Source organism: Heptranchias perlo, chromosome 10, assembly GCF_035084215.1.
Source record: "Heptranchias perlo isolate sHepPer1 chromosome 10, sHepPer1.hap1, whole genome shotgun sequence".
Lineage (NCBI taxonomy): Eukaryota > Metazoa > Chordata > Chondrichthyes > Hexanchiformes > Hexanchidae > Heptranchias > Heptranchias perlo.
In genome coordinates this window covers 79,509,282-79,531,510 of record NC_090334.1, presented here as the reverse complement: position 1 = coordinate 79,531,510, position 22,229 = coordinate 79,509,282, and the positions used below count along the sequence as shown (strand labels likewise).

At 46.4% G+C, this 22,229-nt stretch overlaps 1 protein-coding gene across 4 annotated transcripts in view; it reads left to right on the top strand.

Moving 5' to 3' along the window:
- Positions 1 to 22,229, top strand: part of ccdc88c (coiled-coil domain containing 88C) — a 290,680-nt gene that overhangs the window by 158,544 nt on the left and 109,907 nt on the right. For 3 of the 4 annotated variants that reach the window (XM_067992076.1, XM_067992075.1, XM_067992074.1), the window contains exons 7-12: positions 3,788 to 3,928; positions 6,010 to 6,197; positions 9,697 to 9,778; positions 11,200 to 11,358; positions 19,898 to 20,044; positions 20,752 to 20,896. In XM_067992076.1, coding sequence (XP_067848177.1) covers positions 3,788 to 3,928; positions 6,010 to 6,197; positions 9,697 to 9,778; positions 11,200 to 11,358; positions 19,898 to 20,044; positions 20,752 to 20,896 — 862 coding nt within the window. Of the gene's footprint in view, positions 1 to 1,228; positions 2,884 to 3,787; positions 3,929 to 6,009; positions 6,198 to 9,696; positions 9,779 to 11,199; positions 11,359 to 19,897; positions 20,045 to 20,751; positions 20,897 to 22,229 lie in introns of those variants that run through there. The other variant, XM_067992077.1, reaches the window with a different exon arrangement.

Below are 22,229 nucleotides of genomic sequence, written 5' to 3'. Positions count from 1 at the left end.
AGTTTCTAACCTTTGTTTCCTCTGCCTTTCAAATTCACTTACTAATATTTTGCCTTCCATTTCCAGCTCTGCTTCTCTCCCTTCTGAACCTACGCTCAGGTTCCCATCCCCCTGCCAAGCTAGTTTAAACCCTCCCCAATAGCACTAGCAAACCTCCCCGAGAGGATATTGGTCCCGGCCCTGTTGAGGTGCAACCCGTCCAGCTTGTATAGGTCGCACCTCCCCCAGAACCGGTCCCAATGCCCCAGGAATCTAAAGCTCTCCCTCCTGCACCATCTCTCCAGCCACACATTCATCTGCTCTATCCTCCTATTTCTATACTCGCCAGTGCATGGAACCGGAAGTAATCCGGAGATTACTACCTTTTGAGATCCTGCTGGTTAATCTCTTGCCTAACTCCTTAAAATCTGCCTGCAGGACCTCATCCCTCTTTCTACCTACGTCGTTGGTACTAATATGGACCACGACCTCTGGCTGTTCACCCTCCCCCTCCAGAATGTTCTGCAGCCGCTCAGTGACATCCTTGACCCTAGCACCAGGGAGGCAACATATCATCCTGGAATCACGTCTGTGGCCGCAGAAATGCCTATCCTTTCTCCTAACTGTAGAATCCCCTAACGCTATCGCCCTCCTGACCTTCCTCCTTCCCCCTCTACAACTGTGTCACCCCATGGTGCTGTGGACTTGGCTCTGGCTGCACTCCCCAGAGGAACTCTCTCCCCCACCAGTACTCAGAATACTGGTTAGAAAGCAAGATGCCCTCAGGGGACTCTTGCAATACCTGCCTGTTCCTCCTTGTCTGTCACCCAGTCCCTTTCTGCCTGCACTCTCTTAAGCTGCGGGGTGACCACTTCCTGAAACGTGCAAACATCAAAACTCTCAGCCTCGCGGATGCACTGCAGTGACTCCAGCTGCTGCTCAAGCTCCGGAACCTGGAGCTCGAGCTCCTCCAGGCTGTCGATACTTCCTGCACCTGTGGTTGTCCTGGAGTTCCCACATAGCACAGGCCGTGCGTTCGACGGGTCTGAGCTGCCCTGCCATGCCACGATTTATTATTTTATTAACTAAACTTTAACAAAAACAAACTTAAAGACTTTTTAAAAAAAAAACACTGACCAGAAAAAAATACTCACCAGCTACTCACCAATCAGTTTCTTCCCTTGTGCTGACGTCACTTTAGGTGTTTATTCACCCCTCTCTCCTCTCTCACTCCTCCTTTAATCGCTGATCCCGCACTCTGCTCTCTCTCTCCTCTCTCACTCCTCCTTTAATCGCTGATCCCGCACTCCGCGCTCTCTCCTCTCTCACTCCTCCTTTAATCGCTGATCCCGCACTCTGCTCTCTCTCTCCTCTCTCACTCCTCCTTTAATCGCTGATCCCGCACTCCGCGCTCTCTCCTCTCTCACTCCTCCTTTAATCGCTGATCCCGCACTCTGCTCTCTCTCTCCTCTCTCGCTCCACCTTTAATCGCTGATCCCGCACTCTGCTCTCTCTCTCCTCTCTCACTCCTCCTTTAATCGCTGATCCCGCACTCCGCGCTCTCTCCTCTCTCACTCCTCCTTTAATCGCTGATCCCGCACTCTGCTCTCTCTCTCCTCTCTCGCTCCTCCTTTAATCGCTGATCCCGCACTCTGCTCTCTCTCTCCTCTCTTGCTCCTCCTTTAATCGCTGATCCCGCACTCTGCTCTCTCTCTCCTCTCTCGCTCCACCTTTAATCGCTGATCCCGCACTCCGCGCTCTCTCCTCTCTCGCTCCACCTTTAATCGCTGATCCCGCACTCTGCTCTCTCTCTCCTCTCTCGCTCCACCTTTAATCGCTGATCCCGCACTCTGCTCTCTCTCTCCTCTCTCGCTCCACCTTTAATCGCTGATCCCGCGCTCCACTCTCTCTCTCCTCTCTCGCTCCTCCTTTAATCGCTGATCCCGCACTCTGCTCTCTCTCTCCTCTCTCACTCCTCCTTTAATCGCTGATCCCGCACTCCGCGCTCTCTCCTCTCTCACTCCTCCTTTAATCGCTGATCCCGCGCTCCACTCTCTCTCTCCTCTCTCGCTCCTCCTTTAATCGCTGATCCCGCACTCTGCTCTCTCTCTCCTCTCTCGCTCCTCCTTTAATCGCTGATCCCGCACTCCGCGCTCTCTCCTCTCTCACTCCTCCTTTTATCGTTGATCCCGCGCTCCACTCTCTCTCTCCTCTCTCACTCCACCTTTAATCGCTGATCCCGCACTCCGCTCTTTCTCTCCTCTCTCGCTCCTCCTTTTATCACTGATCCCGCGCTCCACACTCTTTCTCCTCCTTTTTTCACTGATCCCGCACTCCGCGCTCTCTCCTCTCTCACTCCTCCTTTTATCGTTGATCCCGCGCTCCACTCTCTCTCCTCTCTCGCTCCTCCTTTTATCGTTGATCCCGCGCTCCACTCTCTCTCTCCTATCTCGTTCCTCCTTTTTTCGCTGATCCCGCGCTCTGCTCTCTCATCTGCCCCCCCTGGTTCTTTTGCCAATTACCTTAAATCTGTATCCTCTGCTTACCCGACCCTCTTGACAGTTGAAACAGTTTCTCCCTATTTTATCAAAACCACTCATAATTTTGAACACCTCAGTTAAATCTCCTCTTAACCTTCTCTGCTCTAAGGAGAACAACCCCAGCTTCTCTAGTCTCTCCACATAGCTGAAGTCCCTCATCCCTGGTATCATTGTAGTAAAACCTTTATTCACACCCAGGGAACGGTGAAGGCAGGAAATGCTGTGGGTTGGGAGCAAGTGATCTCGGTGACGGGCGGGATAAGGGGTTTTGAAACTCTGCTCTGGATCGAACAGACACTGGTTGCAAGCCATTTGAACTGGCCTGAGCAATCAGCCGAGGAGGGGAGTGGAGTCAGGGACTAGGGTACAGAGTTTTTGTACAACTGAATAGTTCTATTTGATCTTTGTTCATTGTGCAACTAAGATGCTATATTTGTTGCGTGAAAACTTTAGTCTAAGCATAGTTGCTCAACATGACATTTGGATAATGAATTAAGAAAGTAGATCATTAAGTGCTGTCATAATCATGAGTTGGGGAACCCCTTTGGGTCAAGGTACTCTCGTTGCAGCATGTTTTGAGTAGGTGAACTATTGGTGCAGGGTATTGCTAGGGCAAGTCTTGGTCAAAAAATTGGGTTTTAAGGAGTGTCTAAAAGGAGGCGAGAGTGGTAGAGAGGCAGGGAGATTTATGGAATTCCAGAGCTTAGGGCCTAGGGAGCTGAAGGCTCGGCCACCAGTGCTGGAGCGATGAAAGTCAGGGATGCGCAAGAGGCCAGAATTGAAGGAGCGCAGAGATCTCCAGGGTTGTAGGGCTGGAGGAGGTTAGAGATAAGATGGGGTGAGGCCATGAAGGGATTTGAAAACAAGGATGAGAATTTTAAAATCGAGGCTTTGCTGGACCGGGAGCCGATGTAGATCAGTGAGCACAGCGGTGATGGGTGAACAGGACTTGGTGCAAGTTAGGATACGGGCAGCAGAGTTTTGGATGAGCTCAAACTTACGGAGGGTGGAAGGTGGGAGGCCGGCCAGGAGAGCATTGGAATAATCTAGTTGAAAGGTAACAAAGGCATGAATGAGGGTTTCAGCAGCAGTTGAGGCAGTGGCAGAGATTGGACATTCACTCTGAATTAGTGCTTGTGATTTCATCAACTCCAGTACTGTAAACTTGGCCTTGACAGGTACAGGAGAAGCCCATTTCGGGACATGCTAGTCAGACCAAAATCCAACAGTTTTAATCTATTTGTTAACTTGCTGCCCCACCCTTACAGATCACTCATAACCAGGAGAACGTGTTTGACCTTCAGTGGATGGAGCAGACTGAGGGGACTGCAGAAGATCTGGAGACTCTATCCAGGTCGATGGTCTTCCACCTGAAGAGACTTCTTGATGACAGGGATGAGTACTCGGAGGTAAGAACATACAAACTTTACTCAAACCATTGGAAACTACGATTTTATCACCGTCATCGAATTTGGTCAACTTCTAGAAAAAATGCAAGGGTGACATACCATTCTCAAGAGGAGTGTGACCTGCTAAAGGTCTCATTCTTGAGTTAGCTGCTTGAAGTGATTCACCTTCAGGCTTTAAAAAAAATATTTTATTCCCTCCCTTGGTAAGGACATGACTGCTGGATACCATTGCGAAATTTCTAACCTCTAATCTTTAAAGCATGGTACCGGAAAAGGTCGTTTAGCTGATGAACACCTTTTCCATCCATAGAACATGGCTTATCATGGACTCTACCCCACCTGTTTTAATCTCTTGCGGCAAAGTTCTGCAGAAATAGTCCCTCCCTCCCCCCCAACCTCCCGGATCCAAAGACTATCGAATAAAGCTCCAGAATATTTATCCATCTGCACATCTCTGCTGTTCAGCCCTGGCTGCTGCTCTCCACAGAAGACATTCCCCCAGCCCTGGCCCCAACTGTACAGGAACCACTCTGTCCCCAAGACTATTTGTGGTCATTTGTCTGCACCTCTCCCCAAAACCAGCAGTTCTGTTTCCAATCAGAATTCATCCAACACTTTTTTTCATTTTTTTTGAAGGAGTTAAACATCTCAGCCTGAAATGCCTTTGCTGGAGGTCCCTTCCACTGCTCCAGGGATGGGGAGTCCTTGCACATGACACATAATATCATGTGGTTAGCATACACTAATCTGTGCCTCTTATATCCAGTTATCTATCGCTAGTTAATATGGCAGTCACTTTGTAGCAGACATTCGCATCACCCCTAAACAGCAACAATCACCTATATTCTCTTAGTAAATACAGAATATATTTTTTTTTACACTGTACTTTGTACCTTAGCAACCAACAATCCGTCCCTGCATCATTGCCCTTGGCTGATCTGAGGGAAGTCATTGGAGCCGTGCTCAGTCTGTGCTTGAGGGGGAGAAGTAATTCAGGGCTGGGAGGGAGAGACGAGCTAATGATTCACGAAGCTTTTAATGAATGTGAGGAGTTCGGAATTGGCCGTGTGGTTCCATGTGCATGAGAAGACTACAGCAGCTCTTGAGAGCGTTCCCCCTTAACCAGTGTGAAGCACAGTACTTGTATGGGTAATGAGAGATCAGAACCAAGTCCATCCTCTCTGTGGCCTGACTTGGGTCATTGGATACAAGTCCACAATACTCGAGGACTCTGCTGCTGATTGGTCAGCCTGGCTCACTAGCAGAACCTGAAGAGGTAAACCTGTTACTGAGGCTGGGCTACGACTCCAGATAACCCTGTAACCCAAGGTCCTAATGGGTAGTTAGCCCTGACTGAGCAGTGGAGAAGCTACCCAGTGTGGTTTCAGTTGGTTAAGCGCTTAAAAAAAAAACCCTGCTTGCGTTTAGGCAGTCCCCAAGGCTCAGATCTGCCAACCTGTATCTAAGCTCCTTGACATGTGGTAAGTATCCCTAGAAGGAGAGAATGTGTAGACTCCCCATTGAGCAGGCACTCTCTTCCTCTCTGCAACTCTCAACAGGTTGATTTGGAGACTCTTAAACCTGGCGATAAATCTTTGCTTCTAGCGGGTGTGATAGTTGGTGTTAACGCGATTTGCCAGCTGTACGCGGTGGACCGTTAAACCAAAAAGGTAAGTAACCAACATATTTTTAAAAATAGGCAATCTTCACTTAGTAACTGCCTCTCCGAATTGTTAGCAGTTGCACCCAGAATCTCATCACGAAGGTAAGCGCACTTCAGCGAGGTGCAAACAGCTGATTGAAACTGCCTGAAGATCCGACTTTGGCTGAAATCGGCACAGCTATTTAAATGGGTAAGTACAGGGTAAGTACTTATTGAACTGCCTGAAATAGCTGGCGCACTTAATACGTTATAAGCGATGCCTTTATAATTGACTCCTGTGGTAATGGGGAAATGGTTAGTGCCATTTGCCCAATATAGGCAGCTGCCCGTGATAAGCAGAGATGGTGTAAGTGGCGGGGACTGTATCAGAATTAAAAAAACGTATGACCCATGCTGCTATTTTCTTTGTTTTTGGCAGGCAATTGTAGAGCTGACCCAAGAGCGGGACTACTTACAGTGTCAGCAGCAGCTCCCAAGTCCCGTGAAGGCCTCAAGCCCTGACTATCCCAGCAGTCCCAATGGCAAACTCAGCAAAGAAGACAAGCAGCACCTTGCGGTGGACCTGGCAGACACGAAGGCAAAACTCAGGCGGATCAGACAAGAGCTGTTAGTATCCACTTGGACTTGCTCCAATTTTACGTCAGGCGGGGGTGGGGGCGGTCGTTATTTTCAGCGCTCGTCAAAAGCACCGTACACAAATGCCCCAATCCCGTCGCTCGCGCTGAATCAGACAGTTCTCAACCTCGGCTATTCATCCTCGAGCTGAACTGAGCTTCAGACCCTAACATACTCTCTGTACATCACTAAGACTGTTTACTTACACCTCCATGACATTGCCCACCTCTGTCCTTGCCTCTCTGCCACTGAGACTCTTAGCCATGCTCTTGTGATAGTACACACTTCCGCCATGGCATGCCGGCGGTGGATATGGTTTTGTTTTAAGCCTCTTTTTGTTCCTCCCTACATCCCTAATCTTGTTGGGTGCCAATCAAGTGGCCTGCTTTGTCCTAGATGGTGTCGAGCTTCGAGTGTTGTTGGAGCTGCACTCATCCAGGCAAGTGGAGAGTATTCCATCACACTCCTGACTTGTGCCTTGCAGATGGTAGCAAGGCTTTGGGGAGTCAGGTGAGTCCCTCGCTGCAGAATACCCAGCCTCTGACCTGCTCTCGTAGCCACAGTATTTATATGGCTGGTCCAGTTAAGTTTCTGGTCAATGGTGACCCCCAGGATGTTGATGGTGGGGGATTCAGCGATGGTAATGCCGTTGAATGTTGGAGATGGTCATTGCCTGGCACTTGTCTGGCGCGAATGTTACTTGCCACTTATCAGCCCAAGCCTGGATGTTGTCCAGGTCTTGCTGCATGCGGGCACGGACTGCTTCATTATCTGAGGGTTTGTGAATGGAACTGAACACTGTGCAATCATCAGCGAACATCCCCATTTCTGACCTTATGATGGAGGGAAGGTCATTGATGAAGCAGCTGAAGATGGTTGTGCCTAGGACACTGCCCTGAGGAACTCCTGCAGCAGTGTCCTGGGGCTGAGATGACTGGCCTCCAACAACCACTACCATCTTCCTTTGTGCTAGGTAGGACTCCAGCCACTGGAGAGTTTTCCCCCTAATTCCCATTGACTTCAATTTTACTAGGGCTCCTTGGTGCCACACTCTGTCAAATGCTGCCTTGATGTCAAGGGTAGTTACTCTCACCTCACCTCTAGAATTCAGCTCTTTCGTCCATGTTTGGACCAAGGCTGTAATGAGGTCTGGGGCTGAGTGGTCCTGGCGGAACCCAAACTGAGCATTGGTGAGTAAGTGCCGCTTGATAGCACTGTCAACGACAGCTTCCATCACTTTGCTGATGATTGAGAGTAGACTGATGGGGTGGTAATTGTCTGGATTGGATTTGTCCTGCTTTTTGTGGACAGGACATACCTGGGCAATTTTCCACATTGTCTGGTAGATGCCAGTGTTGTAGCTGTACTGGAACTGCTTGGCTAGAGGCGCAGCTAGTTCTGGAGCACAATCCTTCAGCACTACAGCCAGGATGTTGTTGGGGCCCACAGTCTTTGCTGTGTCCAGTGTACTCAGCCATTTCTTGATATCACGTGGAGTGAATCGAATTGGCTGAAGACTGGCTTCTGTGATGGTGGGGATATCGGGAGGAGGCCGAAATGTATCATCCACTTGGTACTTCTGGCTGAAGATGGTTGCAAATGCTTCAGCCTTGTCTTTTGCATTCACGTGCTGGACTCCGCCATCATTGAGGATGGGGATGTTCACAGAGCCTCCTCCTCCCGTTAGTTGTTTAATTGTCCACCACCATTCACAATTGGATGTGGCAGGACTGCAGAGCTTTGATCAGATCCGTTGGTTGTGGAATCACTTATCTCTGTCTATAATATGTTGCTTCTGCTGTTTAGCATGCATGTAGTCCTGTGTTGTAGCTTCACCAGGTTGGCACCTCATTTTTAGGTACTCCTGGTGCTGCTCCTGGCATGCTCTTATCTGTGAAGTCCTTTTGCAAGCAGGTAAAATGGGGGTTTGGTCAGGAGGCAATAGTGCGCTATCTTAGAATCATTGAATAATACAACACAGAAGGAAGCCATTCGGCCCATGGTGTCTCTGCTAGCTCTTCGAAAGAGCTATCCAGTTAGTCCCACTCGCCTGCTCTTTCCCCATAGCCTTGCAATTTTTTCCTTTTCAAGTATTTATCCAACTCCCTTTTGAAAGTTACTGTTGAATCTGCTTCCACCTCCATTTCAGGCAGTGCATTCAAGCTCATTACAACTCACAGATAACAACACTTTATATATGCATAGTTTCTTTATATTTCTGTCAGTGGATTTTCCCTAATCTTGTTGGGTAAAGATCTTCACAGGCGAAAACACAAAGTCCTCACCATGCATAGATATCTGCATGCTCCATTTATTTTTTTGCCAGCATCCTTTTGCTTGCAGAGACAAGGGAATAAAGCCACCTTGGGACATGATGGTAGCCTGTGACTCAAGTGTTGGCCTTGGCTCAGTGGTTGCACTCTCGCCTCTGGGTCAGAAGATTGTGGGTTCAAGTCCCACTCCAGAGTCTTGAGCTCATAATCCAGGCTGACACTCCCCCCAGTGTAGTACTGAGGGAGTGCTGCGCTGTCAGAGGGGCTGTCTTTCAGATGAGATGTTAATCCAAGGCCTCGTCTGCCCTCTCGGGTGAAGACGTAGAAGATCCCATGGCACCATTCGAACAAGAGCAGGGGAGTTCTCCCCAGTGTCCTGGCCAATATTTATCCCTCAACTACCATCACTAAAAAACTGATTATCTAGTCATTATCACATTGCTGTTTGTGGGATCTTGCTGTGTGCAAATTGGCTGCTGCTTTTCCTACATTACAACAGTGACTACACTTAAAGTACTTCATTGGCTGTAAAGCGCTTTGGGACGTCCTGAGGTCATGAAAAGCACTATATAAATGCAAGTTAGTTCGTTCGTTCTTAGATTCATGTACGCTACCTCATTTATAATGCTGCACAGCCTCTGAAGGCTGCTTAATATAAACAGAGTATTAAAGTTGGCTCCTTGATAATTATAACGTTGAATCAGAGGTTTGGCACGACCAATATGAAGTTCTGAGTTGAATTATGTTGACTATTTACGGTGTTGGGTTACAGGTATTTATAAAGCACCATTCCCATTGGTTAAGAACTACAACGAAACCCACACAAGAAGCACAGTTTGCATTGACTTCATTAAAAAGAAATTGCAAAGCAGCAGGACCCATAATTTAGAGATTCCTAATGAAAGGTGCTGGATTGTCAATCTCTCCTTTTAAGTGCACTTGCCCCCAAATTACTCCATGTGCTCTTGAAGCAATCGGCTACTCGTTGCACAGTAAAGCCTGGTGATATAAAGCTTGTATTAAAAGAGTGCACCTGCTTATTCTTCTTCAGCCAGTGAAATGGAATTTATCTCCAAGATACCTGAAGGCGTGGCCAAAGATTTTGGCGGAAGTGTCTTTGCATAGCGGGAGACATTTCACAGAGCTATTTGTTCAAGCAAGCACCAGGCATTTGGTCTCTTAGCAAATGTGTTTCTTTTCTTCTCAAACATCCTTAGGGAAGAAAAGGCCGAGCAGCTCATTGACTCCAAACACGAAGTGGAACGGCTTGACCTGGAGTTACAGAGGTTACGGCAAGAGGTAAGGAGAGCGCTCCAGGTGCCCGAGTTGGGCCAGGGTACAGATGCACGGTGTCAGTCATGGCTCAGTGGTGGCACTCTTGCCTTTGAGTCAGAAGGTTGTGGGCTCAAGTCCCACTCCAGAGACTTCAGCGCATAATCCAGGCTGATACTCCCAGTGCAGTACTGAGTGCTGCACTGTCGGAGGTGCCGTCTTTCAGATGAGACGTTAAACCAAGGCCCCATCTGCCCCCTCAGCCTCCTCAGGTGGATGTAAAAGATCCCACGGCACTATTTCAAAGAAGAGCAGAGGAGTTCTCCCCGGTGTCCTGGCCAATATTTATCCCTCAACCAACACCACTACAAAACCAGATTATCTGGTCTTTATCACATTGCTGTTTGTGGGACCTTGCTGTGCACAAATTGGTTTCCCTACATTACAACAGTTCAACACTTCAAAAGTACTTGGCTGTAAAGCACTTTGGGACATCCTGAGGTTGTGAAAGGCGCTATATAAATGTAAGCTCTTTTTTGCTTTCATCACTCAGGGTGGTAGTGAGCCGTAGAGACCAGAAGGTCTTTGATTTGCTGCCTCGTTCTACCCTGACTTAGCAGGTCTCAGCTAGATGGCGGTAGAGTTGGGGGAGGGGACCGGCCGAGATGGCCCACTCCCAATCAGTATCCGGTGGTTTATGGACTTCGGATAAGGACCGATGGGAACTTAGTGCCAATGCCCGTACGATCAGATAGCCTGCGACACGTCTAGGCTCAATCATGGATAATGGCAACTTGTGTGAATCGTTAAGAGGGCTGCTGGTATCTGTTGACCCATGACCCCCCCTTCCCCCCCCCCCCCCCCCCCCCATTCATGAGTTAGCTCCTTCAGCAGAAGGGAGAAGGGAAGAAAGTTTTGGGGGTGGGGAGGAAAAGGCAGTCCCACCCCTCATCTGTTTCTCTCCCCTCCTCATACCCATCTCCCCACATGGCAGGTTCCAGGTTTACGGTAACGGTGCCCGTGAAGCCCTCACTAGGAGTTGCAGAAGACCAGGCTCGGGTGACTGCAGCAATAAGATACTTTTGCACGTGACTGACTTTAACAATACTGAGATAAATGGCAGAGGTTAGTGTTAGTGCAATACACAGTCTGCAACAGTATTGACTGGAATCCTCTTCATAAGCCCCCCCCACTCCACCCCCACCCCACTCCCCACCTTCAAAAGCCTTCTGCAAACCTGCCTCGTTGATCTTCCCTTCAGACACCACCCCTGCCTTTTTGAATTCCTGTTTGATGTCCAGTTCCCCTGTGATGCACCTAGTTTAAAGGCACTGTATAAATACAGTTTGTGGTGGTGGGGGTCGTTGTTTCGATTCTCGATTTGCTCCAGGCGGGAGGGGGAGGGGGTAAAAGGCTTCACCGCAAATTCTTTTTTGGATCTTACTCAGAATATGCAGTTGGCCACGGATGTGCGCTCGGTGAGAGCCTATCGGGACGAGCTGGACTCGCTGCGAGAGAAAGCAAGCAGGGTTGACAGGCTGGAGAATGAGTTGATACGATGCAGGGAGAGGCTACACGACGTGGATTTCTACAAGGCCAGAATGGAAGTAAGCTACACCTCTTAATCCCTTTTTATTCACAAATGTAAGGAATCTTACAACGCCAGGTTATAGTCCAACTGTTTTATTTGAAAATCACAAGCTTTCGGAGGCTTTCTCCTTCGTCAGGTGAGCGAGTGTCAAATAAAACAGTTGGACTATAACTTGGTGTTGTAAGATTCCTTACATTTGTCAACCCCAGTCCATCACCGGCATCTCCACATCATGGCTTTTTATTCACAGCTGCATATAGTGAACCACTATTCCCAGCCAGAATGGAGATGATTGGGTAATTCTCCCCCGTCAATCACACCTGGAGACCGACCACATTGCTGTAAGTGACTGGGATTGAATTTACACTGATCACTGTCCTCCACTCAGTGTATTTCACTAGAGAAATCATCCTGCTTTTATCGGGAGATGTTATAAAACTGACTACACTTTACAAAATACTTAGTTGGCTGTAAAGCGCTTTGGGACGTCCAGAGGTCGTGAAAGGCGCCATACATATGCAAGTCTTTCTTTTAGTACTCCATTAAAGGGGAAGGGAAGCTTCGCCAATGAGAAGCTTTTCCATATAAATGTTCTCTGTCAGCCTTGTGCCCTTTAAACGCAGCACTAGGTATTTGCCTTCTATAAAAATTATCTTTATGTTGAGCAGGTCACCAAATACAGTCATTTAATTTGTCCTGATGATCACCCACTGGAATCTGGGGATTTTTTTTGCTCTGTAAATTGCTGGAAGTGCGAGCTGATAACTTCACAGCAAGGGCGAGGGGGCATCTGGGACCCTCAGTGAACGTCTGATCCGACGGTCTATCTCCTTAACCAGAGATTTAAGGATTGAGAAAGAAACAGAGAAATGAAGGGGAAGGAGGTGAATTAGAGTCAAATTAGGTAAGAGAAATAAATAGAGGGAAAGAACGATTTGGATTGAGAGAGGAAAAAAAAGACAAAGGAAAAGTAAGTTTTTTTAAGAACAATTAACATTTTTAAAATTTGACAGTACAGTCCCTCAATATTCCACTGGAGTGTCAGCTTGGATTTTGTGCTCAAGTCTCTGGAGTGGGGCAAGAGTGCTACCCAGTGAGCCACAGTCAACACTTGGAAAGTTATGGAACAGTTTACGAGCTTTAAACCAGAACTCCAACACTGAAGATTTAAAACTGCTAACTGGATATCACCAAAAGGCTGATAACATAGGAACAGGAGCTTTTGTCCGACAAGACTGTTTTTCTATTTGTTTGCTTTATTTGAATTATTAGATCAATAGAAGCAATAATGGGCCAAATCAAGCTGGAAGAGTAACGCGTGGTAACAATGCAGGCCGTTATTAATCGGCCAGCAAGTTCAGGGGATGAAGAGATACGCCGTGAGTTGCGAATCTCCAGAAATTGCTGGTCGATTTTCACCGCTCCGCCGATAGCTTCGCACAAATGGCATCTCGCCCTCAGCCTCCCCGTTACATTTAAGAACTTACTGGATTTGCACATTAATTGGCCAATAAACTCGCCGCAGAAAGTTAGGACTCGTAATTAACAGCGTAAGTGCACTTTTAACGATGTGACAATTGTTAATGCAATGCCAATCAATCTCTCTGACCCAGAAAGGGAACAATTTAAAGTGTCCATCTCATTCCTGCATGTAGTAAATTATCGTTAGAGATTTTAAAAATGTTAAATTTGAAATTTTAACATTTTTTTTCTTACTTTTCCTTTTGTCTTTTTTATTCCCCTCTCTCTTAATCCAACCTTTCTTTCCCTCTCTTTATTTCTCTTTCTGCACCTAATTTGACTCTAATTCACCATCCTTCTCCGTCGTTCCTCTTTTTCCTCAATCCATGAATGTCATTGGTTAAGGAGATAGACTGTTAGTCCCGTCGTTCACTAAGATGCCCCTTTGCCCCTCGCCATGCCGTTATCAGCTCGCACTTCCAGCAAGTTCTGGCCCATTTGTTCCTATTTGTACCTTATTCTGACATTCCTATTTGAAAAATCGACTTTTTTGAAGTAATACTGTTTGGTCTGGCAAAGCTCAAATCCAATTCTACCACCCCCTCCCCCCCCACCACCAGAATAAATTCCTACCTACGGCACTGCCCCCTTCCTCTGTGAAGTACAACATTCCTCAACATGTGGGATACAAGAAAGTTGGAATTATGTGAGAAAGTATTTGCTTCCTAAACTTTCCCTTCACCTTTTTATAGCTTCTAACCACTACAGAAAGTGATAATGCATTGGGGCGGGGAGGAGGGGAGGTAATATTTTGAGGGGGTTATCACTCAAAACTTGACATTTTGGTGTCAATTTGTACAGTTCATTAGTTTCAAGTAAATTCAACACAGTTAACTTATTCAGCCCCGCTTCTCTTCGGTGCGCACACAGTAGATTGTGCGCACACAGTAGATTGCATACATGAAACAGTATGCTGCAGATTAATGTACAATCAAATCTCACCTTCCCCCAGCCAAAAAAAAACTTAAAAATCAAGCAGTGAAAACGTCCTTTTTGTGTTACGTCTTGTTTCTGATTTGCGGATAGTTTTGTGGTTGCTTTGTTGCAGGAGCTAGTTTAAACACATGAAGCTAGATTAACAGCAGCAGACATGGCATCTGAACCTAAAACTGCTTCAGCACCAACTTGATAATGTGGCTTCCTCCCTCTGGCTTGGAGGTTTCTTTTGAAGGGAGTGCAAGATCAGGATGTCTTTGCCCCAGAACTTTCTCTCGGGAGATTAAATGGGGTGGGGTACGGAGTTCGTACACAATCATTTCATAACCTTTTGGAAGTAACAGGCTGCAAAAACCAAATGGGGATGGTAGCATAATGGTTATGTTACTGGACCAGTAATCCACAGGTCTGGACTAATAATCCAGAGAATGTTCAGAGTTGAAATCCCACCACGGCAGTTTGGGAATTTTGAATTCAGTTTAGAAAATCTGGAAGTAAAAAGCTGGTATCAGTAAAAGTGACGAAGATTGTCGTAAAAACCCAACTGGTTCACTAATGTCTCTCAGGGAAGGAAACCTGCCATTTTTACCTGGTCTGGGCCTATATATGACTCCAGTCCCATACCAATGTGGCTGACTCTTAACTGCCCTCAGTTGTATCAAACTGCTTCAGTTCATGAAGAAGGCTCACCACCACTTTCTCAGGGCAACAAGGGATGGGCAATAAATGAGGACCTCGCCAGCAACGTCCACACCCCGAGAAATAAATAAATGTTTTTCTCTTATTCCAACCTTAATGTGTTCTTCGAAGTCCAGTTCTGATCTGGGTGAGTGATTTGTTAATGCTCATTTTCACTGCCTCCATGACATAAAACTCCCTTGGGCAGTAACTTGCACTACATGTGGTAAGTGCATAAATTCACAGAGTCAGACCCCATCAAACTACTTGCCCTGATTGATAATGGCCTCAATAATGTGCGTGTGCATGCATTGTTTTCATTGTTTTCCTTAACTGTTCTTCATTCTTCGGGATTTCCAAAACCACCTCCATCAATTTGTTACTTGTCAAGAGAATTGAATTGAATCTAAAAGAAAATTGCCTGGGTTTATATTTTTCACCGGAATGCAGACCATAATAGGCACAGGGCGAGCACGAACAGCGTGAGGGAAAGGAGAGGGAACTCAGTCAAACAAGTGTGTAAATGAGAAATTAATTTGAGGCGTCAACAGTTCAGGATTGGATTGTGGAGTTTTTATATATTCATAAAAAGAGAGTAAAGGAAATTTTTTTTAAAAAGGATTCTAATGGAGAGAAACCCAGTGGTGTGTAGGCTTGGCCCAGCTGTGCTCAGTAGTAGCAGGGTAAATGACATTAATTTGGAGTTGCATGACCCTAGAGGACCTGCCAATTTATTGCGGTGAGAAATGAGTGGCGGTCTGTCTTGCCGAGTGACAATGGGATTGAAAGGGTACTGCAGGGGTCCTCAGGGGTCGAGTCAATGCCAGTAGTCTTAATTATAGACGGGGTGGAGTGCTGCTGCTGTTCGAGTTGCACGGTGCCATAAACAGACATGGAAATTTCATGCATTCACGTTCCCACCTTTGTAGTTTATAGTCTGTCAGCACCGGTGTAGACTGGCTCAGTGCCAAGTAAAATAATAAGTAGTTAGCTGCTTGCCTTTAAGGAAAAAAGACACAATGGAAATGAAAAGTTAAGTGCATGTGTGTGTAAATATATAAAACATTACTTTTACATAGAATTACATAAATTATTCATCAGAAAAACCACCCATTCGGTCCAGCTGCTCCACGCCGGTGTTTATACTCCACGCGAGCCTCCTCTCTCCCCTCTTCATCTAACCCTATCAACTTATCATAGAATCATAGAAAGTTACGGCACAGAAGGAGGTCATTCAGCCCATCGTGTCTTTGCTGGCCGAAAATGAGTTATACAACTTAATCCCGCCTTCCAGCACTTGGTCCGTGGCCCTGTAGGTTACGGCACTTCAAATGCATATCCAGGTACTTTTTAAATGAGTTGAGGGTTTCTGCCTCTACCACCCTTTCAGGCAGTGAGTTCCAGACCCCTACAACCCTCTGGGTGAAAAATTTCTCCTCAGCTTCCCTCTACTCCTACCAATTACTTTAAATCCTTGACCCCTGGTCACTGACCCCTCTGCGAATTGGAAATAGGTCCTCCTTATCCACTCTATTTAGTCCCGTCATAATTTTATATACCTCAATTAAATCTCCCCTCAGCCTCCTTTGTTACAAAGAAAACAACCCCAGCCTATCCAATCTTTTCTCGTTGCTGTAATTCTCCAGCTCTGGCAACATCCTCGTAAATCTCCTCTGTACTCTCTCTAGTGCAATCACATCTTTCCTGTAATGTGGTGACCAGAACTATACGCAGTACTCGAGCTGTGGCCTAACCAATGTTTTATACAGTTCTAGCATAACCTCCCTGCTCTTATGTTCTGTGCCTCGGCTAATAAAGGAACATATCCCATATGCCTTCTTAACCACCATATCTACCTGTCCTGCTACCTTCAGGGATCGGTGGACATGCACTCCAAGGTTCCTTTGTTCCTCTCAGTAGCCTCCCATTTATTGTGTACTCCCTTGCCTTGTCTGCCCTCCCCAAATGCATTACCTCACACTTCTCCGGATTTAATTCCATTTGCCCAGTCCATTGATATCTTCCTGCAGTCTACAGCTTTCCTCCTCACTATCAACCACAAGGCCAATTTTTGTATCGTCTGCAAACTTCTTGATCAAGCCCCCCCACATTCAAGTCCAAATCATTAATATATACCACAAAAAGCAAGGAACTAGTACTGAACCCTAGCGGGACCCCACTGGAAACAGCCTTCCAGTCACAAAGCCAATTGCCACTGAGCCAATTTTGGATCCAACTAACCACTTTCCCTTGGATCCCATGGGCTTTTACTTTTTTGACCAGTCTGCCCTGTGGGACCTTGTCAAAACCCTTGCTAAAATCCATGTACATTACATCAAACCCTCCTTGATATCTCCTCAAAAAATTCAATCAAGTTAGTCAGACACGACCTTCCCTTAACAAATCCATGCTGACTGTCCTTGATTAACCCGTGCCTTTCTAAATTGACGATTTATGCTGTCCCTCGGAATCGATTCCAATAATTTGCCCACCACCGAGGTTAGACTGACTGGCCTGTAATTACTCGGTCTATCTCTTTCTCCCTTTTTAAACAACGGTACAATGTTAGCAGTCCTCCAATCTTCCGGCACCACGTCTGTAGCCAGGGAGGATCGGAAAAAGATGGTCATAGCCTCCGCTATTTCCTCCATTGCTTCTCTTGACAGCCTAGGATACACTTCATACGGGTCTGGCGATTTATCTACTTTCAAAAATGCTAAACCCCTTAATACTTACACTCTCACTATGTTTATCCCATCCAATATTTCACACTCCTTCTCCTCCTTAACTACAATCTCTGCATCGCCCCCCTCTTTTGTGAAGACAGACGCAAAGTATTCATTAAGAACCATACCCACATCTTCTGCCTCCACTCATAGGTTACCTTTTTGGTCTCTAATAGGCCCTACTCTTTCCTTAGTTATCCTCTTGCTCTTTATGTATTTATAAAACATTTTTGGATTTTCCTTAATTTTACTTGCCACTCTTTTTTTCATGCCCTCTCTTTGCTTTCCTAATTTCCTTTTTAATTTCACCCCTGCACTTTCTATACTCCTCTATGCTTTCTGTAGCATTGAGCTGAGTGTCTGACATAAGCTTCCCTTTTTTGCCTTATCTTCTATATCCTTCTATTCCTTTCTCCCTCATGTGTTTATCTAGCTTAAATATATCTATGCTAATCGCCTCAACTACTCCTTGTGGTAGCGAGTGCCACAGTCTAACCACTCTCTGGGTAAAGTCGTTTCTCCTGAATTCCCTATTGGATTTATTAGTAACTTTGGTTTCTTATTTGAAACAATATGGCTGATTTTAACTTTTGGTCGTTGTGTATGACTGGCGATAGCGGATCGACTTTCCGTTATACACCACCGTCTGATTCTCCCTTCCATACCCTTAAGTGGGCAGGAAAGTCAGGCGGGTTAACGGGTGGTGAAAGTTAAAATCCCATGGCATTGTTCGAAGAGCAGCAAGGAGTTCTGCCGATGTGCCGGCCTTCACTCTTCCTTCAACCAGTACTACCAAAAACAAAACCAATTAACTAGTTGTTCGTATTATTGTTTTCTCCCCCCTGTCCGTGTGCGTGCACATTACATAGGAACAGGAGGAGGCCATTCAGCTCCTTGAGCTTGTTCTGCCATTTTATTAGATCATGGCTGATCTGTACCTCAACTCCATTTACCCGCCTTGGTGCCGTAACCTTTAATACCCCTACCTAACAAAAATCTATCACTCTCAGTTTTGATATTTTCAATTAACCCCCAGCTTCAGTAGCTTTTTGGGGGAGAGAGTTCCAGATTTCCACTCTCCTTTGTGTGAAGAAGTGCTTTCTGACATCACCCCTGAATGGCCTAGCTCTAATTTTAAGGTTATGCCCCCTTGTTCTGGACTCCCCCCCCCCCCCCCCCCCCCCCCCCCCCCAGAGGGAAATAGTTTCTCTCTATCAACTCCTTTAATCATAAATACCTGAATTAGATCACCCCTTAATCTACCATATGGCATAAAATGGCTGCTGTGTTTGCTTACATAAACCTTGAGGTGTTTTAACTGATGAGAGGCTATAAAAAATGCAACTTATTTCTGTCGTAACTCCAGTGAACTTTCCTCTCGTTCATTCTAAGACCCAAATACACCATCGCATATGCTGAGTATCTCCTCACCTCTCTGCTTTCCCCTTCTCTTACAGTCTATAGGGTTTTCAAATCTAAGCTTGGCATCACCTAGCTACTAAATAATGATTCCCCCCCCCCCCCCCTCTTCTCTACTACTCTTTTCAGCATGATACCATCCTGCATCGGACGCCTTGGCTTTTCACCCGAGTTTCTCAATTAAAAACAAATACTTCAAATGGGAGGAAAAGTCTGGGCAAAGTTAGTTCAAAGTATTTCCCCCCATTTTATGATCAAAAAAATAAACTTAGAAAGAAACCCTCAAATAAAATCTTTGTGAGATACTGGGACATTGAGTTGGGCCTTGCCTCTTGCTCTGGCTTGGGACCCAATCTGAAGCTGCCTAATCCTAGGCACCCACAGTACACCCTGCAGAAGGCAGTATTGTGGGTTCCTGGGGGCTGGATAACTCCCAATCTGGCCTCAAACCACTGTCCCTGCTATCGCTTTGGGACTTGTGGACATGTGTGCAGTGTCAAATAGCACCTTTTGTAAGTGTGTACGTTTCTCTCTTAAAGCAGCTGAGTGCTTTTCAAACAAAATGCACTGCTCGTAGACATTATCTCCCCCTTGTAGTTACTGGAGATGCTAAGCTTCTTCCCCATTCCCGATCCTTGTGGCTTTGTGAAGAAGTAGGAGATTTTGATGAAGTTTTTACACCTCCACAGCCTGTGTGTTACCCGTGCACCCAAAACATCTGTCCTTGAAATTGACATTCTCTGTATCTCACCTATGTGAATGAAATTTGGGGACCGTTTTAACTAATGTGAAGTTTGACTTTGTGACTTGCTCTACTGATGGCCTAGTGGGTTACGGAACTGCTTTGGGGAGTGGGGGGGGGGGGTCATTTTAACCTAACCTGCGCAGCGGGAAGCTGACAGAATCGGATTGGCTACCCGTTTTATGCCTTACCCGATTTCATGCTCCTTTGAAGTCAGTGGAAAGTAAAATCGGGCGAGGTGTATAAGGGGTGAGAGATCCGATTCCATCAGTTTTCCGGCGGGTTCGGTTAAAAATTACTCCCTTGGTGTCTAGACTCGCGCATGAAGAATGGCCTCATGAGTGAGGTACTAGAGAGCCAGTTCACGTCACCACTTTCAGAAGAGATGGGGACAACGTTTCCAGGGAGAGGGAAGCAGAAATGCTCCAAGGAATGTTTTCTAAAATTCAGTGCTTTAATTTACTTGGAGTTAGAGGAAGTGCTTTGGGAGCTGATCTCAACAGGGGTTTTAAATTGAATTTTTCTTGCTTTAGGAACTCCGTGAGGACAATATAGTCTTAATCGAGACCAAGACCATGCTGGAGGAACAACTCATTATATCGCGGGCTCGTTGCGACAAACTGCATGAATTGGAGAAGGAGAACCTGCAGCTCAAATCAAAACTACAGGACCTTGAAATGGCAAGTGCTGCTCCACATCTTCTATACCCAGCACAGAAACCAGTGATAACTCTCTCATTGCACTCAGTTAGATATTAGTAAAGGCCAACAATGAGTTAACGTCTCAGCACTTTCACCATTTGTTTTTATTTTCCTTCTTCATCCCTGAAGGTGTGACTTCTGCTGCAGGGAAGTTTCATGGGCAGCTTCCCTCCCCGGTCTTTCACCCTTTTGAGTCTAGACTGTGAGTATTGCAGGCTATTTGACTGCAGGGGAATCACTGGCAAATCCAGCCCTGACCTCACTATGGGGTCCGCACTTGCGTCTTCCAGCAGGGGTCAGTTAGGTTGCAGTCGGGAACTGGGAACCTGGACGATTTTCACGCCCTAGCTCGAGGCAATCTAGGGGGAGAAATCGGGGGTCCACGATTGTTGGGGGGGGGGAGAGAATGGGGGTCATCACGGGGGTCCGTGATCATAGTGGGGGGGGCTCGGGGGCCATTTGTCACATCCCTACGGCTGAGATTGGTTAACGGAGCAGGGATCAAGCGCGGAGGCACGCTGGTCCCTATGGCTCAACTGGCAGGTGCTTTAATCAGCGGAACCACTGGGGGAAGCCCCAGCGTCTGTCTTCTAGGCTTGACGTTGGTTACTGCCGCCCTTGAACACTCGGGTCAAGTTCCAGACAATTGACGAAGGTCCTCATTTCCACCTTTCTCGTTTTTGCAGGATCGGGAGGCTGATCGGAAGCGCATTGAGGAGCTTCTAGAGGAGAACATGGTTCTGGAAATTGAGAAGAAACAGAGCATGAATGAGTCTGCGCACCTGGGCTGGGAGCTGGAGCAGTTGTCGAAGAGCACAGACCTCTTGGATGGTAGGTCTCTCCTCGTGCCCTGAAACTGTGCTTGGGTGAACTCCAATGGAATAAGGGTGGGGGGGGGGGGGAAAAATGGTACGGTAGTGTAGTGGTTATGTTACGGGACTAATAATCCAGAGAATGTGAGTTCAAATCCCACCATGGCATTTTGAGTTCAGTTTAAAGAAATCTGGAAATAAAAAGCTGGTATCAGTAAAAGTGTCCATGAAGCTGTCTGATTGTCGTAAAAATCCAACTGGTTCACCAGTGTCTCTTTAGGGAAGGAAACCTGCCATCCTTACCCGGTCTGGGACTATATATGACTCCAGTCCCATATCCAAACGGAACTGACTTTTTTAACTACCCTCTGCAAGTCGCTCAGTTGTATCAAAAACGGGAATGGCCAATAAATGTCGGCCTTGCCAGCGATGCCCATATCCAGAGAACGAACTGGAATTAAAAAGAATGAATTTTAAAAAGAAAGGTATATTTCGAGCTCTTTTGGAATGTTAGGATAGTATCGGCCTCCAGCAATGCTTTCTAACAAAAGCAAATTCATTAGAGCTTAGTAGATGTGAACAGCCCCGTGATGGACAAACATCTTTTATTCCATCATTGAGCAACTGTTTGTAGAATGGCTCAGCAAACTTTCCCTTCAGCAATCCCCATTAACAAGCTCCTAATCGGAGCTTAGGTCCTTAGAAGAAGGTTTTCTGTGGGTTTGAATGCAGCTGAACTCTTCAAATCTGCAACACAAAGCTCTTCAGAATGGAACGACCTGGTTCCTTTTCCTTTTAAAACTCCATCCCAAAAATAGCCTCGTCATTCATGTTTTGAGTGTCCCCTGGCTTGCGGGTGAATATACAGATGGAAGGAATAATTTTCTTGAGGCTGCTGAAGATGAATTCACATAATTGCCTCTCGAGCTTTGAGTGTGTTTCATTGTGACGGTGCTGAGGTTTTATTCGGTGGGAAAACTTTCCCCGAACATCTGTCGGGAGTCCTCATTGTGTCAAGTGTATAGATTTCACCATGCTGACTCCCTTGATTTTGGAAATGCTGTTTCCCTGTGACGTAGGTAATTGCAGACTATTGCAAAGTGGGTCTTGACTTAAACATGAATCTGAATGTTGAGATGAGGTTGGGTTGGGGATGATGAATGTGACGGTGTCTGTGTTGGAGAGTGAAACCTTTTGGTCTTCGCACCCAGTGCCAAAATTGTGTTTGTATTTAGTTGCATATCCTCAGCTTCCTCATTTTCAAACTTGGTTACCTTTTCTCCCAGTGACCTTATAGAATCATTGGGCATGATTTTGAACCCAAGCCGGGAAGGGGGGGGGGGTGCAGGGCG